Raw genomic sequence first — 13,440 nt, forward strand, 5'->3', positions numbered from 1 at the left:
GGAAGACCAACCTAGTTTATGACCAACCTAGACAGCATATTAAAAAGCGGAGACATTACTTTGCCAACAAAGGTCTGTCTAGTCAAGGCTGTTGGGTTTCCAGTGGTCATGTATGGATGTGAGAGTTGAAGTATAAAGATGGGAGAGTATAAAGATGTGAGAGTATAAACAAACCCGAGTGCCGAAGAATTGCTGCTTTTGAACTGTGGTGTTAGAGAAGACTCTTGAGAGTCCCTTGGACTGCAAGGAGATCCAACCACTCCATCCTAAATGAGATCAGTCCTGGGCATTCATTGGAAGGATTGATGTTGAAGCTGAAACTCTAATACTTTGGCCACCTGATGGGAAGAACTGACTCATTGGAAAAGACCCTGATGCTGGGAAAGATTGAGGGCAGGAGGAGAAGGGGACGACAGAGGATGAGATGGCTAGATGGCACCACCTACTTGATGGACATGGGTTTGGGTCTGGGAGTTGGTGATGGACAGGGAGGCTTGGCGTTCTGCAGTCCATGGGGTTGCAAAGAGTTGGATGCGACTGAACTGAACTGACAAACACTTAAGAGTCATAAAGAGGAAAATGCAGTTAAAAAGTGTTACTCAGTCGTGTCCAACTCCTTGCAACCCCATGCACTATAGCCCACCAGGCTCCTCTGTCCATGAATTTTTCCAGGCAAGAATACTGGTGTGGGTTGCCATTTGCTTCTCCAGGGGATCATCCGGACCTTGGGATCCAACCTGGGTCTCTTGTATTGGAGGCAGATTCTTTACCAGCTGGGCTACCAGGGAAGTGTAAATGTGATAGGATAGTTGTCTCCATAAGGTTGCAAAAATTATTGCAGTTTAGGAGCTAGAGTGATCTGTGGAGGTCAGAGTACGGACAGGAGAGCAAATGAATATATCTTTCATCTGTAGTGAGGAATGAACTATGGAACAAAGCTCAAACCCTGGTCAAAGGGGCTAAGAGATGAGTTGGAGACCTGAAATTTTGTTGTAGTGAAAATCGCAAGATGACTGGAATTCCCTTGCTTTCAAACATATTCATTGGCCCACTCTTCCCTATTGAATTGAATACTCTCAAAAGAAAAAAAAAATTCTCACATTCCTTTTTATTTTTCAAGTATGAAAAATGTATAAAGCATGTTTCCAATAGCAATTTGATGTTACGGATTTGACTAATTTATCGGACATAGATGGGATTGGTATATTTTGGAATGCCAAAGGTCTATTTTTTGGTAAGCCATAGATGGATAGTGTTAATATTTTAGAATATTATTCTCCAGTATTATTTTTCTCTGTGTATTTATTGTTTTATAGCTGATATTAGGAAGTGGATAGTTGTGTATCCTTTTTTTTAAAAGCTTACTCTTAACCACATTTGGTTAGAGAATTTTAACTAATGGAAATAATCCTTTAAAGTTTTGTTGAAATTATGAAATCGTCCTAATTATATATTTTTATACGTGGGTCATTTGGGAATTAAAAAAATTTGATTTGGTTAAGGAAGAAAATAATGAATATCAGTACATTATATATCTAAGCCTGTTGATAGGCATCAATATAATGTCATTGTCTCATCTTTTTAAACAGATAGGTTAAAGTAATTCATTGTTTAACAAAAAATTTTGTTTGTATAATTAATGAAAAACTGCAAGTAGAGGAAACATGGTAAAGAGAAAAGCAGAAATAAGTTAGAAAGTAGAATTGTTACACTGAAGATAGAAAAAATGTATACATTCCTAGCAAATCCAGTCAAGGAAAAAAAAAAGACCTTAATGAAAAAGACTTAATACAAACCTATCAAAGCTTATGGAGTTGAACGGGAACTAAGAGGAAATCAAGAATGTTATAATAGTACCAACTATCAAAAAGGTTTCTGGATCTACTGCATTCACCGATGAAGTCTTTTATATTTTTAAGGAAAATAAAATTTCCTTGTATAAAAAAAATACATAGAACAAGGTTAGAGAACAAAAGCATTTAAAAATACGAATGAATCTTAATCAGTGAAAATGTTAAAGGCTGCTATCAAATCTAATTAAAGGTCTCATCTACCATCTGCCTACTACTGTGAAGTAACAACTTCACAGTATGAAGAAATTTATTGCTGTATTTTATCATGTAATTGGGGAAAAATGATGCTCTAATGCTGTTTGATCAAGTTTTGTGCCCCTTCCTAATCAGATTAATTTAAAATGAAAATAAAGGAATACTTTAATAGCATGACAGGAAGAATGTTCTTAATTATTAGCTAGTACTAAATTTGTTTTTTAAATAACCAGATTTAAACAGAAAATGCCTATAAAACTGGTTACCATTAGTCTTTAATTCAACTTTAGTTCAATGTTGCTACTTAGTGTGGTTTGTGAATTGGTGCCAGTCCATGAATTGCCTGTTACTGTCAAGAAATAAAAAGAATTGAGAGGAAGTGTTTAGAAACTTTTGTAGAAAGTTGATGTTTTTTAGTACCAGAAAATGACACTTAGACATCATGTGTTTTGTATTTTGGGCTTATATATCTTTTCAGTTTCATTTTCCTAGTTTTTTTTTTTAAAACTAGTTTGTAAATTAATTAATTTTTTATGTACTTGTTAGCTATTAATTTTTATTAGTATTAATAAACTGTTATTCTGTAATGAGTTGGAAGTAGGAAGAACTGACCATAGGTATTTTGAGAGACATTGTTCTGAATTATGCCACTAGTAAAAACATTTGAAAGAGACAAATGTACCACTCACAACTCATGAAGCCACATGATGTTTTGTACCAAGAAGTCCACTAGAAACTAGTATAGCAAATAAGAGTTAGTAAAGTGGTCACGTGTAGAGAACATTGTAGCTTTAGATTTGGAAATTTTATTTTCAGTTTTATGATATTGTAGGATTTCATCATGAAGAACCAAATTTATTGTTTTAATGATGAGAAGTAATATTAGAGAATAGCAGAAATGCCAGTGGTTCAACACGTTAAAAGATGTGTAATAATGGGAAAAGGTAAAAAATCTTATTGTGGAAAAAAGAGAACAGTTTTGATTTTTAAAAATTTTGATGAAAATGTAAAATAGGAAGCTATATGCTAATGTAAATGGACATGTTAATCTAAATGTTAATATGTTTGGTACTCAGTTAATGATTTAGCATATTTTCCTTTAAAATTCTTGTTTTAGAGAACAGAATCTTGGCATTGTCTTCCTCAAGAAATGGACTCTTCCTGTACCTTGGATACAGCCCAGACTGGGTTTAATATGAGAGAGAAAGGGACTGAAGTGACCGACTTCACCTCTTTGGAGGAAGGAATATTGACCCAATCAGAAAATCAAGGAAAGGATCCCAACAGAGACCTCTTATGTTCTCCATTGCTAGGTAATACCTCTTTATTTTTAGCTAGTAGTAATACCTAACGTTTACAAAATACATATGGGGGACTGCAAATCTTGCATCTAAATCCTTGCGTTGAGCTCTGTAGAACTGTACTCAAACATATTAGCTTATTTCTGGTTTTTCACACTGGCCAGCTGGTCCAGTTATGTTAAACATGCAATTGCTCCTCATTTTATCATTCCCTGTTGCTCTCAGAAGGCATACAAAGCTTTCTCTCATGGATATGCCTCCTTAGTCCTGACTCTGTGGGATTTTTCTTGGGGGTAACCACATATGTTATCCTTTGACTGCTTCTCTCAGCAGTGGAGGGTTCATGATGTATAAAAACCAAACAGAAAACAAATGTTCATGCTTACCTAATTAGCTTCTTAGAACTAGTTAAGACATTTATCATTATCCTAAGTTTTTAGATCCAAACATTGAGATAAAGAGGTTAAATGACTTGTCTGAGGCAGATCTTCCTGTTTTCCTCTGTTTAATATGGAACTAATTTATTAGCTCTTTACAAAAGATAAACTTTTAGTCCTTTTCAAATCATCAGGGTAGGAGGTAGAATTGTACTATCATTACTTTAGATTGTTGCACATATATAGAAATGCTTAGGCAATATGGTAATTTCAATTTTTTTATGCCTAAATCATAATTCAAATATTATTTTGTTTTTCCTTCTGTTTTCTTCAGATTTTTATTTTCAAAAATTGAAGAAAATGCAACCACCACAGATTTTACAGTTAACCTTTGTCAAGGGTATGGGATTCAACCATGGAGGTGTCTTAACAGAATTTTGTAGAGGAGCATGAATTAGCAGTTAATTTAACAAGTTCTTTTCAAATGCTATCCAAGTAAAAAGTATCAGTGCCAATATATTCAGTGATATAGATCATCAGAGTCAATTTTAGTTTTATATTTAAAGAAAGATGTTGACAAGAGTTAGAGTTCCCTTGTAAGAGGAGGTAACATTGATGGCATATGAAAGAAAAGACTTTGCTATAATCAGATATTTGAAGGGCTGTCATGCTAAAGATGAAGCAACTTATTTTTCATTTATTTGTTTATTTAGCAAATATCTAAGTGCCTATTGTGTGTTATACACTAGGAATATATAGAGGAAACCTATGTTGTCTTTTGGAAAGAAAGTACAATAAAAGGAAAATCATAGTACCATAGGATGAGTTGGATCATGGTCCACAGCAGGGGTCTGCAGCTACTAGTCACAGGCTGAAGCCTGATTTTGTAGGGTCTGTGGGCTAAAAAAGGTTTTAGCATCTTTATAGGATTGTGAAAAACAGATGAACAAAAGAATTACATGGGACAGAGACGATATGTGATCAACAAAGCCTAAAATATTTACTCGCTGACCTTTTATAGGAAATGTTTGCCAATTCCTAGTCTAGAGTTGAAAATCGGAGAAGGCAGTGGCACCCCACTCCAGTACTCTTGCCTGGAAAATCCCATGGACGGAGGAGCCTGGTGGGCTGCAGTCCATGGGGTCACTAAGAGTCGGACATGACTGAGCAACTTCACTTTCACTTTTCACTTTCATGCATTGGAGGAGGAAATGGCAGCCCACTCCAGTGTTCTTGCCTGGAGAATCCCAGGGACGGGGGAGCCTGGTGGGCTGCCATCTATGGGGTCGCACAGAGTCAGACACGACTGAAGCGACTTAGCAGCAGCAGCAGCAGAATCGAAAATGAGACTACAAAACTTGTAGGGAGGCTGTTTTCAACTAGTAGAGCCATTTAATAATGGGATATAGCTAATAATAATAATATAGCTAATAATGTTATATAGCTATATAGCAAAACAAAGTGGGCATTATGTCACAGCAAATAAGTGAAGTTCTCTAATAGAATAGTTTCAACATTGGGTTGGAGATTCTGCTCCATGGCTTGAGTTGTGTAGCTCCAGTTTCTCATTTACTGTAGAAAAATAGAACATTTTAATAATTAGATCAGATCCTGGGATCTGATGACCAGAGGCAGTTTCATCATTGTGACTTTGTTAGGCTTGAGTCCAGTCATTGTAGAGTGGATCTCATCAATGGCAAATGTCATGATGATGACTGGGGCCAGAATGGTTAGATATTTCAAAAAAGAGATCCAGGCCAGCAACAGTTGTCCAAGTGTGAGGAAATGTGGGGTCTTTGTTTAAAAATCTTCACGATTCTTGGAGGAATGAAAGTTTCTGTTATGAAGATTTAAGACTGAGCTTATAAGCCAGAGCCAAGGAAGAATTGTACCAATTAGTCCTTGGTGGTAAATGTTATTGTTATCTTTCAGGTTCCCATTTTTGGTTAATCCATTTAATAAATAAATAATTGTATTCTGAGGGCCTTCTAAGTGCAGGAGGTACTTTGTAGCAGGTATTTTGCTACGCACTGAGGATATAGCTCTGAATAAAGCAGACATGGAATTGGTAATCTAAGTGGGAAGCAGACAGACTGAAGATTAGAACAAGAGTGTGACAGTTATGGTAGGGAAGGAGTGCAGTATTATACGCATTGTGAAATCAGGAAGGTATACTGTAGTCCCAGTATTACATTCATATTTGAAGAACATTTCAGTTGTAGCAAAACATCGCTTATCTAGTTTAATTAATGTGAAATAGAAAACTATTGGTTTTATAGATTTGTTTCTGCTAGTGTTTACTTTTTTGTTTTTGTAATTGTATAAATACTCTAAGGAATAAGGAGTCTATACCTAGTTGTACATATTTAGGGATGTTAGAACTTATTTAAGGTGACAGTCAGGTATTCACAAGCATTTTTTTTTTCCTTTAAATTAGCAGTTTTCAAACACTTTGGCCACAGGATTTCCTTGACACTTTAAAATTACTTTTGTTGATGTGGCTTATTGATGTTTTCCAATATTAGAAATTATTAAAACTGAAAAACTTAAAAATGAGTTTGAGTTTATCAATTCATTCAAAAGTAGCAGCTCCATTGATGTTATAAATTAACCTGGTTTATTAGAAAAATAACTGTTTCAAAATCAAAAAAATTTAGAAGACTAGTGTTGTTTTACTTAAAAATATGTAATGTCTGACTTATTAGAAGACAAACAGGTTCTGATATCTGCTTCTGCCTTCAGTATGTTGCTCTATCATGTGATGTAGCTTTTGGGAAATTCCATGGTATCCTTATGAGATAATGAGAGTGAATAAAGCAAATGATACGTTAATATTATTTTGAATATCACTTTGATCCCAGGCATCTTCTGGGAGTATCTTAAGGATGCCTAGGAGCCTGTGAACCACATTTTGATGTAAGATGGAAAGAAACAATCATAATTGTTAGGAGCATTTGCTAAAAAATATAGTGTTTAGGTCTAGACTGTACTCTGGCATAGAAGCTATTTGAATGTGAACAGATTACTTAGTATTTTTTAAGATTTATAATCATGTTTCCCCATCTGTAAGATGACTATAATAATACCTGTACTTCTTCAAGGTTGTTATGAGGATTAAATAAAATATTGTATGTTGAGTGCCCGCATCGTGTTGTTGTTTAGTCGCTCAGTTGTGTCTGATTCTTTGTGGTCCCATGGACTGTAGCCTGCCAAGTTCCTCTGTCCATGGTATTTTCCAGGTAAGATTGCTGGAGTGGGTAGCCATTTTCTTCTCCAAACTTGGATCTTAATAAATGGTATTTGCTGCTGCTGTTACATTATCATACTAATGCTTGTAGAAATTTCCAGATGGCAACGTTTAGGTTCTTTAAAATATTATATAAGCCAAGCAGTTAATTATCAGCATTCCCAACATTTTTATATTTGAAACTTTGCAGTCCTACAGGACAATTTTGCTTCTCCTGATTTGCCTTTGCTGACATGTTTGACAGAATGTCAAGAGTTTGGGCCTGATTCCTTATTTCATCAAAGTGAGCTAGATTTTGCACCTCTGAGGTAGGATGATTTATTTTTGTACTTGTATGTAACCTTTTTACTCTTTGTTTTCTTGTTCTAAGTTGTTACTAAATTAATGACTTGTAGTGAGACTTTGGGGTGATGTTCTTTCTCAGTACACACTCTGAAGGTAACAAGGCCTTAAGACAGGGTACACGTTAATTTGGCAGAATAACGTGTGTAAAGATGAGGCAGGGGAGTGTAGTTTATTTAAAAATAATTTCTAATGTATTCTAGCATACTAGGCATATTTTAGTTTAGAAAGCACACTCGATTTTCTTCTTTATATATCTGCTGATTTGCTATCCATCAGCCCACTCCCGTTCCGTAAAAAGCATCCATTTCATGGTCACTCGCTTGTTTGGCATCCCCATTTTTGTCAGCCAGTATCGAGTGAACCTAGTTATCTCTCTTTCCTGTGTAGGAGGTGCAAATAGGAAGTAATGAAGTAGCATGATTTTTCTAATAGAGGTATCTAAATTAAGTTATTCCAAATTAATGTCTTTTAATACATGAGAGACAAGCCTCGAATTCTTTAAATCATATTTGGAATTATCCAAGAATATGTTTTTTTCTTTTAGAAATAAAAAAGACAACATAAATGAAAAACTATAAATGTTTACAGAGTTACAAACCTCTGCCCTTATGCTGTGTTTTACTTTAAAATCACATTTATGGAAAGTGTTCTATACACAGTAGTCAGCCAATGATTAGGTTATGTTTTGTTTGAAGAGTAGATCACTTAAGTGGTTAAGAACATAATAACTAGTAAAAGAATTAATGCATGTTAAATGAATATTAAATTATGGTAGGTAGTAAATTGCATATTTTAAATGGTAAAGTTTGAAATTTTCATTTAAAGAATCATCTTTGGGGCGTAGTATTGTTTTGAGAGAAGCCTGAGAAAATATCAGGTCATAGGATGGTAGTTCATCATCTGTCTACAAAAAATTTGCTGTATTCAATCATTAGCCACTCTAAAGGAATTTGAAATTAGAACTTTTTTCAACATACTTTTCAAATAACCTCAAGTTTAGTAACATCAGTTTTGCATTTTTTTTCATATTAGTATTTAAAAAAGATAAATGTTTTTAATGTGTTATTTATTTATTTTTAACTATGTTTTCAGGGGAATTCCTGGTAAGTCTGAAGACACTGAATGGTTTTCTCGACCGTCGGAAGTTAGTGAAGCTTTATTCCAGGCAGCCTCAGGAGTAGCTTCAGACTTAGTTAACAGTTGCTTTAGTATATCTCAGCACCCACTTATAGGTAGTACAGCTGTTAAGTCTCAGCACTCTTTGTTAACTCCTGAACAAGGAACTAAAGAAGAGACTGTTTCATCTAATACACTTGATGATCAGAAAACCTGCGAAGACTCTGGTAATTATGATGCTGTTTATTCATATATGTCATGGGAGACACAAGAAGTTATGCAGGAGCCAGCAACCAATTTAGCTGATAAAGATCAAGTTTCTTTTTCAACTACATCTGATATAAGTGATGAATACATAAATCCTAAAGGAAGTGACAGTTTTGATGCTTCTTACTTATATGTACAGTATGGGAACCAAGGAACTTTACAGCAATCAGAAAAATATTTAGCCAGTAAGGACCATGATTCTTATTCAGATTCATCTGACACAATTGATAGAAATAAAATTCCTAAGGAAAGTGACAATTTCTCTTTTTCAAATATGCCGTGGAGCAAGCAGGGAGCTTCACACCATCCAGAAATATATCTAATCAGTAAGGATCGTGTTTCTTTTCCACATGAAGTTGCGCCTCATTTTAATAATAAAATGCCACATTCTTTCTGGCATTGTTTGTTGGGATCAGGAGGAAGCGAGGTTCCCTTGATGTCTGATAGTCATTATTTTGAGAGCTTTTGTTTAAGGGCTCCTGTTGAGAATGAGGTGAAACAAAAGGTGGAGAGTTATAAAAGCAATGAAGATCTGGGGAAAGGATTTTCTCAATGTTTTGAATTAAAAGAGAATAGAAATACTTTAGTGTTTTCAGAGGTGCATCCCAAATCTTCAGAAATACAATATGTTGAGAATGTTACAGTTCCTGATAATTCTGTAGAAGTTTCAGAAGCCCATATACTCTCCCGGGGGCTTGATACCTCTACGATGGAGATTTCTGGTGGTCCTCTTCAGACTATTAAATCCAACTCAAATGAGACATCAGAACAACTGTATTTTCAAGAAGAAAGAAACCAAGAGGCAACTTCTGTTTTTGATGGGAAAAATGTTGGTGCTACGAAAAATGTAGCTTTTCAGGCAGTTATTGCCTCTATTGAACCTTCCAAGAAAGAGAGTACAGTAAATGAAATCCAAACTGACATCAACAAATCTTTAACAAATGACAGCCAAGAAAGTGAACCAAAAAGTGAGGATCCTTCCCTGTTAAATTACGATGAAAACCTTTTCCTTGATAAACTTAATCATCCATGCTGTCAGTCTACTCCTGCGGTGTTTGAATCAGGAGCTTCAAAACCATTCTATAAAAAAGATGATGGTGATAGCTCCCTGTACTGGCATCACAATTTAAAATCAATTCCCAGTGCTCCTCAGGAAATATTGATTAAGCCACTTTCTGTTAGTCCAGAGCTTAAGTCATCATCTTCTTTAAGTGAAAAATCTCTCAGACAGGCTGTTGGTCTTGGCAAAACATGGTCAACTTTATTTCAGTATGGTATAGACAATGAACAGTTTCTTCCCATTGGGAAGATAAAGTCTGTTTCTGCTCTCGACCTTGCAGAGAAGTTAGGACCTTCAAACATTATTTACCCAATGAAAGTATGGACTTCAGATTCTTTGGTTTCACAAGATTTAAAGCAGCACACCTTTGAAGAAGTTGCAGATTCCTCAAACTGTATTTTGGGTAATACTGTAAACTCTAGTTACATCATTGAAGGTCCATCTGCAGCTGTAGGAAGCAGCTTTTCAGCAAACTTGGTGGCATGTGATGCAAAGTTACAAGGTGCTTTACCAGTGATCAGTAATGCACCATTAATTGCAGTTGGCCAAAAGACATTGCTGAAAGCTGATACGGGCCGAGGTGAAATGCCTCGGCCTTTGGGAGCCAAGTGCAGTTTTACTATACATACAATTATGCAAAATGACTCCTATTTTATAGAGGGCCTGCAGGGGAAGGCTGAATCTGACATCTGTACCCTGGATGATGATACTGAATGCTGTAGCGTAGATGAAAATGCTGTTGTATGCAGTAAAAGACAAGAGGTAAGACAATAAAATGAGTATTGGGGAGAGACATGGTCTTTTTCATTGTTGTTTTAGGAAATGGTATTGTTTGTTTTTATTTTTACTTTTTACTGTTTCCCAGATATGTGACCAAGGTGACTTGACTGGTGAGTGCGTTGAGCTAACAGGTTTAGAAAATTTGCTTGATGATCTAGAGATTTGTGACAGCTCCCTGCAGTGGCAATCTACTGTACAGCTACCATCTAAGGAAGACAGCAGTTTTGAAGATTCTGTAAGTCTTTCTATTAGACATTTCTTGTATGGTGGGGAAAGAGATTTTAGTTGAAAAACGGGGATGAGAATAAAGGGCTATTTATATCCTCCAATACCAAATTGTGATGTGTAATCTGGTTTTCATCTGATATTCAGGAGTATGCTGCATTAGAGGTTGGCATAAAAGAAATATTTGTGATTTTCGACCATGAAACTCAATAAGTTCTGTGGTGGTTTGGGAAAAAAGGCCAGCCTTTGGAGCATCCAGGCCCTTCATATTGAAATATCTTAACTCTTTCAAATTGTGCTAGCAAGAACCTCTGGGATGGTATTAAGATTAAAGTCATTCATTGCTGTTGCTGTTGCTAAGTCACTTCAGTCGTGTCCGACTTTGTGCGACCCCATAGATGGCAGCCCACCAGGCTCCCCGTCCCTGGGATTCTCCAGGCAAGAACACTGGAGTGGGTTGCCATTTCCTTCTCCAATGTATGAAAGTGAAAAGTCAAAGTGAAGTCGCTCAGTCGTGTCCGACTCTTAGTGACCTCATGGACTGCAGCCCACCAGGCTCCTCCGTCCATGGGATTCTCCAGGCAAGAGGACTGGAGTGGGGTGCCATTGGAGATACTCAATTGTGCTTTTTCCACCCTCTGGCCTTCAGTGTAACAGCCCTTGGAATAGGCCTTGGAATATTCATGTATTTCTGTTTAGAAGCCCCTGAAAGATTTTAATTTCAGACATATCTTAAAGTCAAAATTTTGTTTTATACAAGGCTTGATTTGCTTGGATCCTTGGATCTTCTGATTTTAATGGTTCTCTGGCCCCATTGCCCATCTGGTTTTGTCTGACACTGTCGGCCCCACCCTGAGTCCTTTTACCTGATAATGTATCGTTACATCCTATTAGTCATTAAATATAGTTAGGTTACATATATATGGTGTACTTAATGTTACTTTGCTTTTCCTATTTTCCCATGTATAAGATAAATATGTCATGGGAAAGCTGCTAGTTTGAGTTGCAATTATATTCTGACCTGTAGGTTCGGGTAGTTTTAAAAAGAGAAAATGAACAAAAATATTGTGGTAAGCTTTTCCTTTTTATTTCAGTTTATTGAATTTATTTACAGATAGTAGAATTTATAGGTAGTTTTATTTTCTTCAATATTCTAGACATTGTTTACTTCTATTTTTCAATTAATAACAATGGGGATGATAATGATAGCTAATGTTTTGAGCTCAAATACTATGCTAAGAGGTTTACTTTATATATGATACCTCAATTCATTTAGTCCTTTGGTCAGTCCTATCAGGTAGGATTATAGAGATACCAAGGGAACATTTCCCTTGATACCAAAGATGGGCCAATAACAAAAATGGGCTCCATAAAGGACAGAAATGGTATGGACTTAACAGAAGCAGAAGATCATGGTGGTGTGATCACTCACACTCACCTAGAGCCAGACATCCTGGAATGTGAAGTCAAGTGGGCCATAGGAAGCATCACTACAAACAAAGCTGGTGGAGGTGATGGAATTCCAGTTGAGCAATTTCAAATCTTAAAAGATGATGCTGTGAAAGTGCTGCACTCACTATGCCAGCAAATTTGGAAAACTCAGCAGTGGCCACAGGACTGGAAAAGGTCAATTTTCATTCCAATCCCAAAGAAAGGCAATGCCAAAGAATGCTCAAACTACCGGACAATTGCACTCATCTCACATGCTAGTAAAGTAATGCTCAAAATTCTCCAAGCCAGGCTGCAACAATATGTGAACCAAGAACTTCCAGATGTTCAAGCTGCTTTTAGAAAAGGCAGAGGAACCAGAGATCAAATTGCCAATATCGGTTGGATCATGGAAAAAGCAAGCGAGTTCCAGAAAAACATCTATTTCTGCTTTGTTGACTATGCCAAAGCCTTTGACTGTGTGGCTCACAATAAACTGTGGAAAATTCTGAAAGAGATGGGAATACCAGACCACCTGACCTGCCTCGTGAGAAACCTGTATGCAGGTTAGGAAGCAACAGTTCGAACTGGACACAGAACAACAGACTGGTTCCAAATAGGAAAAGGAGTACGTCAAGGCTGTATATTGTCACACTGCTTATTTAACTTATTTGGAGAGTACATCAATAGAAACGCTGGGCTGGATGAAGCACAAGCTGGAATCAAGATTGCCGGGAGAAATATCAATAACCTCAGATATGCAGATGACACCACCGTTATGGCAGAAAGTGAAGAGGAACTAAAAAGCCTCCTGATGAAAGTGAAAGGAGAGTGAAAAAGTTGGCTTAAAGCTCAACATTCAGAATACTAAGATCATGGCATGCGATCCCATCACTTCATGGGAAATAGATGGAGAAACAGTGTCAGACTTTATTTTGGGGGGCTCCAAAATCACTGCTGGTGGTGATTGCAGCCATGAAATTAAAAGGTGCTTACTCCTTGGAAGGAAAGTTACGACCAACCTAAACAGCATATTAAAAAGCAGAGACATTACTTTGTCAGCAAAGGTCCATCTAGTCAAGGCTATGGTTTTTCCAGTGGTCATGTATGGATGTGAGAGTTGGACTATAAAGAAATTGAGCACCAAATAATTGATGCTTTTGAACTGTGGTGTTGGAGAAGACTCTTGAGAGTCCCTTGGACTGCAAGGAGATCCAGCCAGTCCATCCTAAAGGAGATCAATCCT

General features: G+C 36.5%; 1 protein-coding gene across 1 annotated transcript in view; it reads left to right on the forward strand.

The window, feature by feature from the left end:
- The window catches only part of ALMS1 (ALMS1 centrosome and basal body associated protein), a 189,251-nt gene that overhangs the window by 37,531 nt on the left and 138,280 nt on the right, over positions 1-13,440 (forward strand). The window contains exons 3-6 of the mRNA XM_068972319.1: positions 3,166-3,361; positions 7,164-7,281; positions 8,411-8,886; positions 10,420-10,523. Coding sequence (XP_068828420.1) covers positions 3,166-3,361; positions 7,164-7,281; positions 8,411-8,886; positions 10,420-10,523 — 894 coding nt within the window. The remainder of the gene's footprint in view (positions 1-3,165; positions 3,362-7,163; positions 7,282-8,410; positions 8,887-10,419; positions 10,524-13,440) is intronic.

The sequence above is a fragment of the Capricornis sumatraensis genome, chromosome 1, assembly GCF_032405125.1.
Source record: "Capricornis sumatraensis isolate serow.1 chromosome 1, serow.2, whole genome shotgun sequence".
NCBI lineage: Eukaryota > Metazoa > Chordata > Mammalia > Artiodactyla > Bovidae > Capricornis > Capricornis sumatraensis.